This window comes from Siphateles boraxobius, unplaced genomic scaffold (genome assembly GCF_051911475.1).
Source record: "Siphateles boraxobius isolate OS27281-9 unplaced genomic scaffold, OSU_SipBor_1 8, whole genome shotgun sequence".
Classification (NCBI taxonomy): Eukaryota; Metazoa; Chordata; class Actinopteri; order Cypriniformes; family Leuciscidae; genus Siphateles; species Siphateles boraxobius.
In genome coordinates, this window is record NW_027509208.1 from 11,328,802 (window position 1) to 11,345,035 (window position 16,234).

Sequence of the window (16,234 nt, forward strand, 5' to 3'; positions counted from 1 at the left end):
TTGCGCGCACGCATGTGTGCACACACACAGTTTTCTGTTGTTGATGCATCAGCATTTTAGGCACATAAAGGACTTTCTGTAAACAGGATTTTCATTTCTCATCATTTCGATCGCTTAGTGAATCTATTATTCTCTCTTTTCACTCCCTCGTCCTGCCGTTCTCTGCCCAAAGCCTTTTGTGTCTCTGTACAAAATGACCATGTCCTATCTTTTTTTAGTCACAGAGGAAATTACAAACATGTGTGTCAGCCATAAAAAGTAGAATAATAATTAAAATGAACACACAGTGAAAAAAACAAACAATTAAAAAATCACTGCTGAGCCACAGCTGGTAAAGTTGTGTTTCATTTATTGAGGAAAGGAAAATAAACCAAAAGAATCTCAGATTCCAGTTCCTATGAGAAACCTTTTTGGTTCTGCTATGATAAAGTGCACTTACAGTTATCACACTTTCCATTAGAGTTTGAGTCCTGGCATTTCTCTCTCAGACACACAAACACACATTGTACATTTCTTTTGCGTACCTAAAAAAATACACACATTAAAAGAGGACAAAACAGACAGGTGTGTTTTTGCATACAAGGTGTGTAACTGTGAAAAGTGACAGTCTAATAGGTTCTCAACGTATCCAGATGTTCATGCATGTGTGTGTGTGGGGATTCAGTCCACAGTAGTAAGAAGTTACAGTACTTAGTTTAGTTTAGTCTACTCTACAAAACAAACTTAAAAATGATCCAGGTCTCCATAAGGGACAGTAATCAGCTTGTAATTTCTTCATTTGCAACCATGACTTCCCCAATCGAATAATAGGTCCTTTTTAATAGAATAATTTAGTGTTTTAAAAATATAATTTATTTCTAATCAATATGTCTACATAATAGTTATGTACAGTTTCATGACACAGAGATATCTCTTACAGTTTTTCAGGACTGAATTTTGGCACATTACTGTTAATTTTGATCCCTAACGAACCAAAGGAACAGGCATGGGACAAGAAACATGGTCTTGGTACCGCTAAAACATCTTCAAACAACCACATATGCTCCTCTTTTTGAGAAACAGCATTCTGCTAGTGTCACTGGGGAACTGCGTATGAAAAATCTACCGCCCAAATAATCATTCAGCATCTGTCAAGTCTCGGGAAACAACAGGCAAGCACAAACACTGCATAGTCAATCTCACATTGTGTTGTTACAGTGTTCATACATCTATATTGCATGTAGTGTGGCATTAACATATAATTACATATTATGATGATCTTTGAGGAGTGGGAAAATACAAGTACCACAGACTTAGAATGGGCTCTAGAATACATGTAAAGCAATGGATGAATCTAGATAACACTAGAAAACCTTTTTTTCTAATCACTTATTCTACTGTTACACTGAACGAGCTTTGAACGGACAGAAAAAGGCAAATCAGGTATTTTAGTTGTGGACTGCTTTTACTCAGAGAACCATCTTTCTTAGAGAATAAAACAGTAAATGACTATAAAACATTAATCTAAATCAATCAAAAACATTAAAAAGCTATACACTGAAGAGAAACGGGTGTATACCGATCAGTTGTTAGCGTTTCTGTGAGCTAACTTGTTTTTTTTAAAAGTAGAAATGTCGGTGTAAAACGAGCGTGGAATGTTCATCTTGTCCCTGTATTGCACCTTGTTTCCCTTCGGTGACTGTTTGAAGTCACTCTCTCCCATTTATATACAAATTAAGGATTATCAGTAGATTTCCCTACTGTCTTCGATAAAGTTTCCCATTTATTCGAAGACAGATGCTCTTAAATAGTAAAAGCCCTCTCAGATAAAATGCCACTCACCACTGAGATGAAATAATTGTGCGCATTGTCTTATCGTAACAGCGACGTCGTATCAGATCCTTCGATAAGAGCTAAAGCTGAACTTTACAGATCGCAATGAAATAATCTCAAGGCTGCTGCTGTTGCATTTCATATCTGTGGCCCAGACTTTCATGTATTAACACCTCAAAGTAATGATAAAAAGAAATGCCACGTCATCCAACTTCTAATAAATGACCAGGGACCAAGTTGCAACATCTATTTAGGAGAAAAAAGATGGAGTCAAATCATGGATTCAACCAAACTGAAGAAACTAAATCAGGAATTAAATCTATGTAAAGCCATTACCTACAGCGGAAGTTAGGTAACAACAGTGTTCGATAAGAATGCAAGGGAGACAAAAGCAGCATTTCAACCTTGCAATTCTGCCCTTTTTTTGTTACTGGAAGAGATTTCAACAGGACAACTTTTGAAAACTCTCTTGGTAACAACTATTTCTGGAAAAACAGCAAAGTCACTTCAGAGCAGCTGCCTGCATTTACTGTCTAAATGTGCGCGCACGCACACACACACACACGCGCACGCACACACACGCGCACGCACGCACACACACACACACACACACACATGTAACAGACTGCTCAGAATCATAATCCCACAAAATGGTGAAATCCATGGTGAAATGGTGAGTACCAGGACTCATTGCTCCGTTTGTAGCTTTTTGATTCCTTCAAGTTTTCACAAGTATTGTAGTATATGTTGTGATTTTTTCATTGTGTTGCTTTTGTGTTACTTATTGTTATTTTTGTTTATAAAGTGCCTTCCAGATGCAGGTGACTGACTTGAGGGTCAGATTTGAAGATGTGTTTTATTCCCCCAGTGTGCAGCGAGTTTGGGGAAAGGGACTTCTGGGAAATGTCATATTGGTAAATGGGACTACAGAGGGCTTTTGGCACTCAGTCTCAGCAGGAGACCCTGAGTATGAGATGAGGAAAAGGAGAAGGATGCAGAAAAGTAATCTAGTGGACGTCATCTTCATGTATACCCTTCCTTTTGATTTCTTCTCGTGTTCCTCCTCTGCTCTTCATTTGTCCCCCCCTCTGCACTTTCATTCTCTGGACTGATAGAACAGGATGTATCCCGACTCAGAGTTCTTGGAAATGTCAGAGGTCAAACCGTAAAACTCTTCTATCGCCTGTGCGTCAATTTTCTGTGAGAGAAATTAAATGAATTTGAATTGAGAAAAATATGGTGAAAGAGAGCAGAAAAGAGGAACGTTATATTCTGCATGCATTAGGGTTTATATCTTGTCTGCATGTTAGCGTTCAGTAATTTTTTTTATGTTTAGGTTTTTGTCTCATACATAAGTTTATTATGTCTCAACATAAGTCTCTTATGTTCACCAAGGCTCTATTTATTTGATTAAACATACAGTAAAAACATAACATTTTTACAATTCAATAATAGAATTTATATTTTAATATATTTTGAAATGTAATTTATTCCTGTGCTGACAAAGCAGAATTTTCAGCACCCATTACACCAGTCTTCAGTGTCACAGGATCAATATACTTCTAATATGCTGATTTGCAGCACAAGAAACCTTTTGGTAATACTTTATTTTAGTGGCCTTGTTACATGTACTTACTGTAGTAATAACAGTAAATTGTGCATAATTACACGGAAATAACCCTAAACCAAAAGTGTGTAAATGTATATGTGTATACTGTATATATATATATATGTGTGTGTATATAAAGATGGTGCATACCTCCACAATGTCATCATCAAACAGCAGCCAGAAGCCGTGACTCTTCACGATGCTGATGTAATGCCCTCTGTTTGGGCCACTAATACAAAGAGTTACAGAGGCAGTGTTTACATTTTTCAAGGAAATCAAATCATATTTTAAATATTTAGAAACTGAATATTCTTTCAATATTTTTGCATAATAAAGACATAAAACACCCAAAATTCAAGTCCAATTTTTTTTTTACATTTATCTTTCCTGATAAATACATTATCTTTGAAGAAAAACCATTACCATTATGGTGTACTTGCAGACTACGACAAATTCGCAAATATTCGCAGCGTAGTGCATTGAGACTCCAACTGAATAATGTCAATATTTATCAAATATGACTGTGTTAGTTCAGTCTGTTTTATATGTTGCAGATGTGCATGTTTGACAGTTCTCGTACCTGCCACAGTGGACCACCACAGCGACAAGGTCATACATGCGGTCGAGGTTGACAGCATCTACAGAGGTGTTGAAGAGGCGGAGCTCCAGTGGAAAGACCACACGATAGCTCAGTTTAGTGTACCGATGCAGCTGCTCCATGTACTTAAAGCGCTTCAGATGAAGAGCCAAGATCATGGGCAGCTTCTTCACACGCATACTGCAACGCATACAAACCCAATCACAAAACAAAAAAACGTACGTTTACTTTCACATTACAGTATCTAGAGCAGCAACACTGCTTTTCCCCCCGCACTGCTGACACAGACTTTATAAATTAATTAATTATTAATTAATTACTTATGTAATTACAGGCCACAATAATACTTTATATTACAAAAACTACATTATTAAAACAAATGACACACAAACTTATTCTGGAATGGAATACTAGCATACTGTACTTTTTATATAGTATAATTAACAGTAACGATAAATGTTGCATCCAGTATATGCTACATTTTTGTCACATGACATCACAATTTTGCACATATAATTCTGCAATCGCGAAAATAATTTATTCTTTTTTTTTTGTCTAAAATTTCTACACTTGTGAAAGTCTGATCAAATAATGTTAAAATCATAGCTAATAATCACGCGCGCAGCAAACATACTGCTTAAATACTATGGAGTCACTAAATTGTTCACTTAACAGTTACTCTAATTTTGCTCTAGTTTAATTTTGCTCTAATTACTCTAGTATTTCAGCTGGGTTAGTCCTTTGGTCTAAATAACCTAGACAGTTTTTGGGGAAATCTGCAACATTTGTATTACAGTTGATTCACATTATTTCTTTAGCAAATCAGGTGATATGCTGCAATGTTTACAGTCAAATTAACATGAGTAGAGAATTCCTCCACATGAAAAGTATAGTAGTATGTCATTCTGAACAGTAGTTATACGCTCTAACACATCATATCAACACACATCCGCTGACGCTCACCGTTTCTGTGCCTCTTGTTTGCTACAGCACATCTCACAGTAGTATTTATACTCACTGCACAGGGTCTCTGTATTACTGAAGTCCCTGTAAAAGCCATCAGACAAAACACATCAACTGAAAAAGCATGAACACAGTGGGAAAGAACTGGTTGTGTCCATCAGCATGTGTGATTACTGTTATGTCATTGTGTTTGTATGCTTACCTGAGACAGTGTGTTATTGAAGTGTTCTGCTCAACATCTACAGACAAATCCAAAAAGTCTTCATCCTTGCTACTGACCTGTAAAAATGCAAGGCACATATCAGCTACATATTGAGGAAGAAGAGAAAACACATCATGCCCCATTAACAAAACCTCTTCAGAAACTCTGATCTCCCTCGCCAGAGAGACAATCTTAGTTTTCAAGCATCTTCGAGGAGTAGAGAGTGACCCGATTGTCTCCTGTTGTCTTGCACTTATTGCAGAAGATGTGAGCGAGGATGTGTTAAAGCACTGGCGTGTGACGGCGTGATAGCACTGTCGAACGAGTGGCAGTGTGTTAATGAGAGGAAAAAGTAGGTTAATCAACAGAGAACAGTTTCTTTCCTCAGGCAGCAAAGTTCAAGCGATTGACCGGATGTCATTGTACAAGACCACTCACAATGATTTTGCAAAAAAACCAAACAGTCCTTCTAAGGCTGTCTTACAGAAGAGTACTCTGATGTTTTTGAAAAACAAAATATAGCTTTGCTCATACATTTACATATCCCTTTTAGAATTGAAATTAAATTTAAGTATATTTTTATATTAAGTTTATTTATGTACAGTAGTATTGCCCTGAAGAAGCTGCATATCAGATATTAGTATACATTTTACAGTATACAAGACAAAAATTAATTTTAAACAAATTATCCAGAAAAATATTCTTTATAATGCTTACAGCCTTCTGTGGTGTTTTGCATTAATAAATATGGTACAATATTCATTTATTGTGGAATACATAGAAACATCTGTAAAATAGCTCCATCAGCTAACATATAATAAAAACTAAATAAAACAATAAAATACAAACTAATACATATTTATGAGATCCCTCTTATTATTATTTTTTAATTATATATATAGATGTATGTATATATATATATATATATATATATATATATAAACGTTGCAGATTCTGCCAGGTTTATGTAAACTTTTTTTGCAGAACAGCACTTCAACAACATTTGCATCAGTGTATGAAGCAAACACTTCAGGTATCAGCACTCATACCGTCTCACAGTTGAGACAACGCGTCTCATTGGTCAGAGTGCCCTGGAAGATATCGTGAACCCAGGTGGGCTCGGCCTTGTTCTGTTCTGGCTCGGTGTCGGTGGCGATGGCAGTGCCGTTGTTCTTCAGCCGTCCATTCTGTTTCTCCTGTTTCTTCTCCTCTTGCAGGATGTCAGCCACAGTGTTCAGCAGGTAGTTCAGGAACTCGTGGGCATCCTGCTGCATGTAGTTATCAAACAGATCTATAGGAAAAGCCAGAAAGTGTAACATAAGATATCAATCCATATCAGTTTACTTGGTGGATATTTTGGTAGCATCCCCAGGCGACTATTTTCTATGTAATGAAAGAAAAAAAATCTACTTTCTAAATTGATCTTACTGTGAAAGATTAATCTATGCATATATTTCATTAAAACATTTTTTTTTAGGTCGTAAGTTTTAATTAAAATTGTATAACTCGATCTTCCAGTGAATCCACGACCACAGAAAATCAACCACCTCTCTGGTGATGTATGCCAGTCTTCTCCAATTATTTTGTCCTCTTAAACCCGATCCTTTCTTACAATGGACTGCAAGGTCACATACAGATCTGCATCCAACCAATCAACAACCGATACATAGAACCAAATCGGTGGCCTTTTCTTCCCCCTTTTTCGATCATCTGGTACATCACAATTCGCAAGAAAATATTGGTCACTACATCGGTTTCCTTGCAACTTCTCAAGTAGATCCATCTACTTAAATGGGAAAGAAATTGAAATCTCCAAAATTTTGTTTTACAAGATTATGTTTCAATAGCATATTTCAAATCAGAAGTACCATCTGACAACAACTGCCTCGTAAATTAACCTTCTTTAGCATAAACCATATTAAAACATAAAAATGTCAGCCTGTTCCAGTTAATGTCGAAGTTCTAGAGAAAACAAACTCTATAAAAAGATGATTGACTATTGAAACAGAAAGGTGAAGGTAGCATTTTGGACATGGTGTGATCACGTGAACTGAGAGGAACTCTATGGTCACACATTTGAGGACAATGTCATACATGCCATAGCATGTGCAATCATATACCTAACTCTCTGTGAGTGTGTGTAGCTGGTGAAGTGACGTCTCTCTGATAGAGGTCTGTATTGTTAATTCATAGAGAGGGCCTTTTCTGGAATGAGACAGAAGAACAAATCCTCTTTTATACTACATACTATCCCTCCCCTCTCCCTCAAAACGCACACACCTGATCTGTTACACCTGCCTCTCATTCAGCATATCACACAGAGGCTTACTGTTAGTGCACAGATTTGGATTTTCACATAGTCCCCTGTCTGAACGCCAGCAACAGCTCTATTAGTTGGCAAAACAATCATGTTGATATCTTAACCATCAAACACTTTATATTGGATTCACATGCAGATTTTAAATTTCTCATAAACATGTTTTTCTGCAAATATTAACAACATCAAAGTGTATCTGAGGATATTTTAGCAGTTTTGTGGGATTCTGGCTGGACAACAGATGGCTTAGTCATAGTAGACACCATATTTATCTTGATGTGAAAAAAAAACAGGGACAGTACAGTCTGTTCAATATGTCTTTCTTTTGTGAATGTGTTGATCATTCAGTCAACATTGGAAATAAGTTGTTTCACGAATTTACAGGGACACAAAATTGGATGGATAGAGCCAAATATGGCATCTATTCTGATTAAGATCGAACAGATTTAGTTCAAATGAGGAAGATGTTGTTCTATTCATTTAGGAAAGTTGTTTTGGTTGCAGCTGAAGCTTCTTGATTCTTTTCAAGGAGGTATATACCTGGAAAGCGCAATCCATTACCATTCATCTCAATGGAAGCTGCTCAATGCAAGTTTGTGATTTCAAAATCTGGCTATTTGTTTATGAGCACTCACTTGCTGATTTAGGTTTTGAGCCAATCACTTAAGCTGTAAATGCATTGTGATTAAGAAAACATGGACATTTTGATGATTACAATTTAATGAAATCATATAAACAGAATCCAGAAAAATTAAAATGGAAAACACAAAATATGGGAAAAAAGAAAATCCTTCACTAGTGACTGTACATATGTGTGTGTGTGTAAAAATAAAATAATATTATAGGTCGCAATTTCACAGCTACTTTTAAATGGACGTCAATGGAAAGATGCTTTCGTCTTCATAATGGTGTAGTTACAGTATCTACCAGCAGGGGTTAACTAAGCCATGCTAACCAGCTAAACCTCGACCCCTCACCATTCTCCTTCCGAAGACGTGAGATGAACTTCTTGGGGGGGATCACGCCCACCTTCTTCTTCTGCGTGGCGATGCTGTGGAAGAGGTCGGCCAGACAGGTGAGAAGGTTCTCCTTTTTCTTCTGCTGGACTTTATACGCCAACACATTCTCCCTGAACGGCCGGCAGAAATACAGAGCCTGCAACACTGAGTTACAGTAACATGTGTTCCCAAACTAGAGAAAAAGACACAGAGAGAGGAATTCATTTAGGTTGAGCTAATCAATTCCAGAGCGGGAAATAATCAAAGAACACTTGGGACGCAATTAAATCTGATCTGTGAAACCGAGAGATAAATTCTGGAACACTCTATGCTGGAGGTGAACCAGGGAGGAAGCATGCATGGGTTAAACAAACGTGGATCTAGACATTTACAATCAAGAAAGACATAGAAAAACTCCCCGCTCACCGCTAAAAGCAAATCAAAGGCCTAAAAAAAACTAATGGTGGAATCAAATGCTTTTAAAACCTGACAGAGCAGCACTTGCTGTTACTGTGACAACAGAGCATTGTTTCCCTACCAAAGGCCTTTCCTGTCTGCGCACACTGACAATGATGTGGTTTTAGGGGCTTTTTGGCATTTTTATTGACAGTGAAAGCAGAGATATGACAGAAAATGATAGGAAGAAGAGGGTCGGAATCATGTCATGAGTACTCGGAAGTGACAGCAATGAATGATGATGAAAACACAATAATAAACAAAACATTTTTTCCCACCAATCGAAATGTAGTAATTATTTGGAAATGAGCTGAACCTCAAACATGTGTTTTCAAGTCACATTTTTTAATCAACTGTTATTAACTTGACACATTTTTAGTGCATGATTAATATTTTATAATGTAACTTTTCTTTGTAATAGTATGTTTTACTTAATATAATTTATTTGTTAATATAGCACATATTTTTTTCTCACCTTCATTGACAAAATCACAGATTAAGGGCCAGAGTTACTAACAGCTTGTGCCAGCACAAAGTCTCTTTTGGCGTTAAAAAAAATGCTGTCAGGATTAACGAAAGACACGCTGTGAAAAATTAGCGCTGAATTTTTTTTGCAGCTGATCTTATTGCATATGCATTTGTAGGAGTTTACATTTCAGACGCAACATTTATGGGAGGAGAGTACTTAAATGAATCATGCAAGGTGATTTACTAAGGTTTGCGCTGGTCAATTTACTATTATTGACACAATTATTTACAAAAAAAGCATGTCTTCAAGCAGACGCTAATTTTCAATAATTCAATAATAATTCAATCTTTTGCATAGCTTTTAGTTAATATGTTAAACTTACTGTAATCTATAAGCTAGTGTGCTTCAAAACAAGGACGAAATTTGCATTTAGAAGATATATACATTCAAAACATACAGTCTCTCACTTCTGCCAATATGGATCAATGCTTTTGATGACATCACTCTGCACTTCAGCTTCTCATCAGATTTTCAGTCAAATCAAATGCTCTCTAGAATCTAAAGTCTGTTTTCACATTAGTGTCATGCGAACCATCGCAGTCTGCTCCGGTCCAGAGACATGATAGCACAGAGCGGATCATATGCGCAAGTCAGCGCATATACCAGAAAACGTATCGGACCCGTTTGAATTCTGCACAGAATGCTATATTTTAAAGTGATATGAAGGATATTCGGAGGACAACCGGTTAGAGATGAGGAAACTGTGGCTTTACCAAGCTCAATAGCTCTGGCCAAGCTCTGATATAAATGAAACGCTATTGGCAATTTTATAAAAGGGGAGGAGCTGTTCGATATGTCCCACCCTCTCTTCCTAAATAATGACATATTTAAAAGTTTTTCCTGTGAAAAAAAAAATTCTTCATGTGTTAAAATATACATACAATATACATAACATCGTAATATACATCATACACCAGCTATATTGATAAATCTACCCGATTTTTCATATCAACAGAAAAATATAGCGGGATAACCTTCTCTTGAGAGTTCACTGCTTCAGAGCGGTCATATTTAATGATATGCTAAAGCCTCCCCGCAGGTTGACGTGATTGTTAACAAGGTAGTTTGTGACGTCAGAAACATCAGCGATTTTAAACCGCGTTTTTGAGCAATGATGTTGACTTATGAATTGTACATGTTTTTTCTTAAAAAGCATATTAAAAACAACACATAGACATATAAACAACATTAAAAACTTGATTTTCAACACAGGGGGTGATTAATTAAAATTAAAGCACTTCCTTTTGCGATTCTTGTTAGATCAGGGTGACAATTTTCCTTCTAATCTTAAAAAAAAAAAATGAAACAAAAATAATAAGTACTGTGACCTATATTTTGTGGATCTCCTTCTAATCTTAATAAGTTAATAGCAAGAAAAATAATAACTGTGACCTGATTTATGTGGATCTCCTTACTGAATTTACTGTTCTGCCAAAACAAGAGGCAGTTTGACCTGAAAGATTCAGCTTCAAGGCTGGAACAGTAATGCTCGTTAATCATACCAGCTGCGCTAATGGCAGCAGGAATAAATACCAAGTTGTCAAGCTGCCCTGTTCTGCAGTCAAAATCACATGCTAATATATTTTGCAGAACAGTACAAACAAACTGCTCCCTTCTCTTAAAAATAACAAAAAAGCAGGTTGCCAAGGTTGTGAACTGTGCTTTTTCACCAGTTCAACACTTAAGCTGGTTGTTTTGCCTCAATGTTGTTGTGTCCCCCAATTTTACAATAAATAATACTAAGCAATACAACATGGCATAATAACGCACACAAATGAGAAAGGCTCTGTTCACTAAACAAATATGCAAAAAGTCACCATACAGTATGTATATGTATGCTTCCTAACCAGGTTTTCACGACAATGGCTCACGTGTGAAGCCATGTGTTTGTTTTAGAGTTAGTCTGGCGCTGTGTGATACTTACGTTGACCAATCCAAAGTAGTGTTCATTAATGGGAAACTGCTCTGGACCAATGTCTTTCTCCAGAGCAGAGGCATTGGTGCCCTGAAATGACAGAAAGAGAGGGGAAAAAAAGTAAAATATGTTAATTATATTGAATATTCATTCTCATTTAGAATTTTTAAGACAAATTGAAGACTCACAGCTATAATTACATTTTATGTTTTCTCTAAATGCCAACACATTAAGTATTCCTTGCATAAAGCAATCAAAATAGGAACAAAACCACAATGTGCATTCACATTTTTATGAGGCAGTTTAAGAGATAGATTGACTCATCTTGTATTTGATGCTGCAAGTGGCACAATGACCTGTTCTGTTAGTTTCGCTAAATATTTTTAGAATTTTATATCATAGTCGGTAAGACATAATTATGGTAAGCTTTGTCAATTCCCTCACCATTGGTAAGTGTGGCAAACGTTATAGAAGTATTATTTATATACTACTATAGCTTTTATTAATTTTCATTTTAAATTTAGTTTAAGTTTAGCCATTTTATTGTGGTAAATTTTACAATCTAGATTCTGATCTACTTACAGAATCATCTAGAAAAAAGTTCTCATACATAACTATATACTAGTATCATTCACAATATGCAGTTATGCATTTGATTTTGGAGTCCAGTGATCATCCATTCAAACTGGTAACAGATCTACACAATGCCTTATAATGGAGAGAACAACTAAGCAGGAAGTGATGTTGGATAAGAAGAACACATGAATCAGTATGACAAGCTCAGAGTTTTACTTTGGCCTCAGTTTAAAGAGACTCCAAATGTTTTCTCTTCTAGTAACACTGAAGCCAGTGACAGACTAGTTTTAAAATTATTCCATGTTATATTAACCCTATACATTTTCCCCCCAAAGAACTGTACACAATACTGTTCAACATTTTTGGGTCAGTTGTTTTCATACTTTCATAATGTTATTTAGTAAGGATGCATTAAATTGCTCAAAAGTGACAGTAAAGACATTTATGTTACAAAAGATTTATTTTTCAAATGCTGTTCTTTTAAACTTTCTATTCATCAAAAAATCCTGAAAAACTGTAATCAACATTGATAATGAACACCACATTTTTTTGAATGGTTTCTGAAGGATCATGTGACACTGAAGACTGAAGTAATGGCTGCTGAAATTCAGCTTTGCATAACAGAAATAAATGACATCTTAAGTTAACAGATTCAAATAGAAAACCGTTATTTTTAATGATATTATTATTTCACATTCACAATATTTCTGTTTTGACAGTATTTTTTGGTCAAATAAGCACAGCCTTGGTGAGCTTGGTTTCAAAAACATAAACAAATAAACTTCCGAACAGTATTGTAATTGGCTGCCTTTTTATAACCCAACATATCTCTGGATGACTCTGAATGAGCAGATCAGGTAATGACTAAAGACCACAATTGGATCCAGACATCAAAGTCATACATCAGTTAAGTCAAGACCATGACTGACAGTTGAAAGATGGGAAATAGCCCCTCTCTCTATCTGTGCATTGTCTAGTGTAGTGTTATTAACCTGACTGAGACAGCATCCTTTTATCCGTAGGAAATATGAATCCGCAAAGTCCTTCATTTCCAGCACTAATAGATCTACATTGCCTATTGAAATATAAATGCAGCATTGTGCAAAATATTTTTTTTTGCCAACATTTGATTTTAAATAGGGGTAATTTTCTCATTGTCTACACATAATTGTCAGTTAAGCCAGCTTATGTTTCTGCTTAGAAACATTTGCACACACAAATATATAAGTCAATATGTAACCAGACGCATGTTCTCAAACTTAAGTACACGTCATAGAGTGGTGCATTTATGACAAACACTTTGTTTTATTTTTGAATGGCCTTTTGGTTAAATGGCTGATATAAGGTCTGTGGTGAACACATGCTCAAGAAACTTTCACGTTTTATTCACCGACATAAAATACACCAATAGTACCCCACTCGTGATTTTTTTTAAGCTGTTACGTGTTTTGAAAAAGGCGGTTGCTAACTACTGGCTAAATGGGACTACAGAGGCTGCCGAGGAGAGTAAACGTCATGTCAAACGTTCTGGGAAAATGTTTTTAGATAAAAACTGAAATAGTTGTTGGAAGCTTTTCGGAAAATTGTATTCATCTGTGATTATCTTGATGGACAAAACGTGCAAGTACCATAAACTTTTGTTGTTTACAGAGCTTGTTTTAGCGATAACCCAAAAGCCTATGGGAAAATCCTATTGGGTTTTTGTAGAGGGAACCAGTGTGATGCTAACTGCCGGTTGGCATACAAAGTGACATACCTGCACCACTCTATAGACTCATGTTTTCAAACTGAAGGACAGGTCTGCGGTTGTGCACACCAAACACCACTTAATCGAGGTCATTTAAGCAGGATAGAACATGGAAGACATAAAGGAGAACATTTCATTAGCTTGCCTTGTATCCATGGTCAATGAGCCACTACAAGACGTGGCCCCAAACACATGCCGATGAACAAATGAACCCTGTCCATCCATTAGTTACATAACTAGCACTAAACAGCAGTCAGACGTTAAGTCTGAGCCCCCTCATGCTGGAAATAATTCACTCTTCATGTTCCTAACCACATCTAGCCCTGGCTGACGCAGCACGTGCAATTATCTAAGGATGAACAACTGACAGTGGTTAGAGGTTCAGGCCAGTTTCAGGCAATTAAATAATATACTCACATTAGCCTTCTTAAACCCCTGTTTAAAAATGGCTCTACAGAAAGCACTACAGACACAATTAATGAAATAAAATAAAATACAAATATTAAATGAAAATCTGTTAAAAACTTAAACCAAAAATTTGAAATGTTGCCTAACTTGCCTTGCCAACTAACTGAAAAGTTTAACTCCTTTTATTTTAAAGCATTACCTGCAGAACATAAGGGAACTGCAAGGAAACATCTAGATCTTTCTTTTCTCAAAATAATTTACTAAATGTATTTAAAATACTGTGTAAATGTAAACAATTGATAGAAAACGGATGTGCAACAGTATAATGGTCCGTGTGTCAGGTCTTAAAGTGACAGCAGCCTAATATACCTTCTGCCAAATTATGAGATAATATTACAAATATCTATATGGCAGTTTTCCCCATGGTATCAATGTCAAAATTGTGGCCAGTTAAAAAGGCTAAATGGCTAGTAACTCTAGAAAACCACTAGCTACAGTGGCTGGTGAGCAAAAAAGTTAATGTCAAGCCCTGGCCACCAATATATAGTGCATCCCAATAAATAATACTAAAATAACATCTAGTTCATATATAAACAAAGATATATCAGACACATTCTCAATCCCTTGATCCCATTCCAGCGGTTCACAGCTCAAAAAGGAATCATAAAGTTTCAGATGTCAATATTGGCTACTTTTATGGTGCCGTTTCAACCTTTCTGAATTTCGAAAGTGCAGTCTCCGTTCATTCTAACTGCATAGAACGAAGTGACCAGTACATTACATCTTCTTAGCTTAATATTTCAAAATGGCATTACAGAAAATACAAATAGAGTAAATGTCTATGCATAGCACACAGCCACTCATTCACATTTTAGGAAGCAAAAATTATAGATACCTATTAAAAACAGACTAGCATACTGTTTTATCACTGAGACTGTTTTATCGTTAAAAATTCCAACATAAAAATACAGATAGGCTACTAACCTGAGCTATCAAAACATAAAGGGGGCATCACTGATACTGCTATTTTCCTTTAGGTAAATACATTTTATGCAATTTCTTACACTTTCAGTTTATTATTTGAGCATGTAAATATTTTTAGTTATGATAGATGCGTTCATTACAGCAGTGATCCATGCATACATCAGCTCATAATTGAGGTCATGCACCTGATTGTGAGGAAAGCCATTCAACCATCATTACGTAAGAGCTAGCCAGCGCAGTATCCACTCACTTACCATATTACAAATGGAGGCGATGTTTCTGACAGTCATTTAGTTTATAAGGTGCCCCTCGTTGCCATCTTTTATGAATTAAACATGATAGTATCAGCAGTACACTGACAGGCCAAGCTGCAATCCCAACCGAGGACAGCAATCAGTGACCATTCAATTCCCGCTGCTCATCCAAAGTGCAAACAAAGCGAGAGATAAACGTCTACGGCTATTTGTTTTCTTCATGGCCACTGCAACTAAGAATAAGAATACAGAATATATTTATTGTGAACATCTTTGCCAGTTGTACGTACTAAACGAAACATTCACATCCTGGATTAGCGATCTAACACCGCCCACTGAGACGCGATTGGTGCATTTGTTGTATACGACATTAAACGCTGCTCAGTTGATTGACAGGTTGATTTACCAATGAATATCGAAAACATTCGTTCGAACTTTCGTTGTGGCCAATAGAATTATGATTAGATAGTGTGTCTGTGGATTGCCCCACAGTTCACAACTTTACTGTACATTCAAAATCCATAATGAATTATGAAGAAGCTATAAAGGTAAATTATACATTTCTTCCAAACGGTAAAATGAAACTCGTGTAACGTTACATCACATACATTGATACATACAAATATAAGGCGCAATAGTTTAAATGCAAATGTATAAAAAGGGCATTTCTCGAGAAATAGTTTGTGAATATGAACATGTTGTTGTAAAAACTGTCTCATATGCCCTGCTGACTGTAATTTATTTACTTTACCGCTGGATTGCGATTTCTGATTCGTGAATTATAGGTCTTATGAGTCGGATCTTTTTCCAAAACCAGTCTGAGCGACTTGTTCACCAATCGGACTGACTCGTCCGAGCGATTCTTG

At 36.2% G+C, this 16,234-nt stretch overlaps 1 protein-coding gene across 2 annotated transcripts; it reads right to left on the reverse strand.

Moving 5' to 3' along the window:
- Window positions 1-332: 332 nt before the first annotated feature.
- usp46 (ubiquitin specific peptidase 46) lies at window positions 333-15,744 on the reverse strand. Of its 2 annotated transcripts, XM_077221042.1 has the most exons (10): window positions 15,369-15,712; window positions 13,732-13,800; window positions 11,409-11,489; window positions 8,479-8,692; window positions 6,234-6,475; window positions 5,185-5,261; window positions 4,983-5,066; window positions 4,002-4,199; window positions 3,572-3,650; window positions 333-3,010 (listed from the first exon to the last, which is right to left on the reverse strand). In XM_077221042.1, exons 5-10 carry the CDS (start codon window positions 6,456-6,458, stop codon window positions 2,909-2,911), a joined length of 765 nt encoding a protein of 254 aa, XP_077077157.1. In that variant the 5' UTR covers window positions 6,459-6,475; window positions 8,479-8,692; window positions 11,409-11,489; window positions 13,732-13,800; window positions 15,369-15,712; the 3' UTR covers window positions 333-2,908. The 2 variants fall into 2 exon arrangements, with proteins under 2 accessions (XP_077077157.1, XP_077077156.1); XM_077221041.1 differs by lacking the exon at window positions 13,732-13,800 and having other exon boundaries at window positions 15,369-15,744.
- Between the last annotated feature and the right edge of the window lie 490 nt (window positions 15,745-16,234).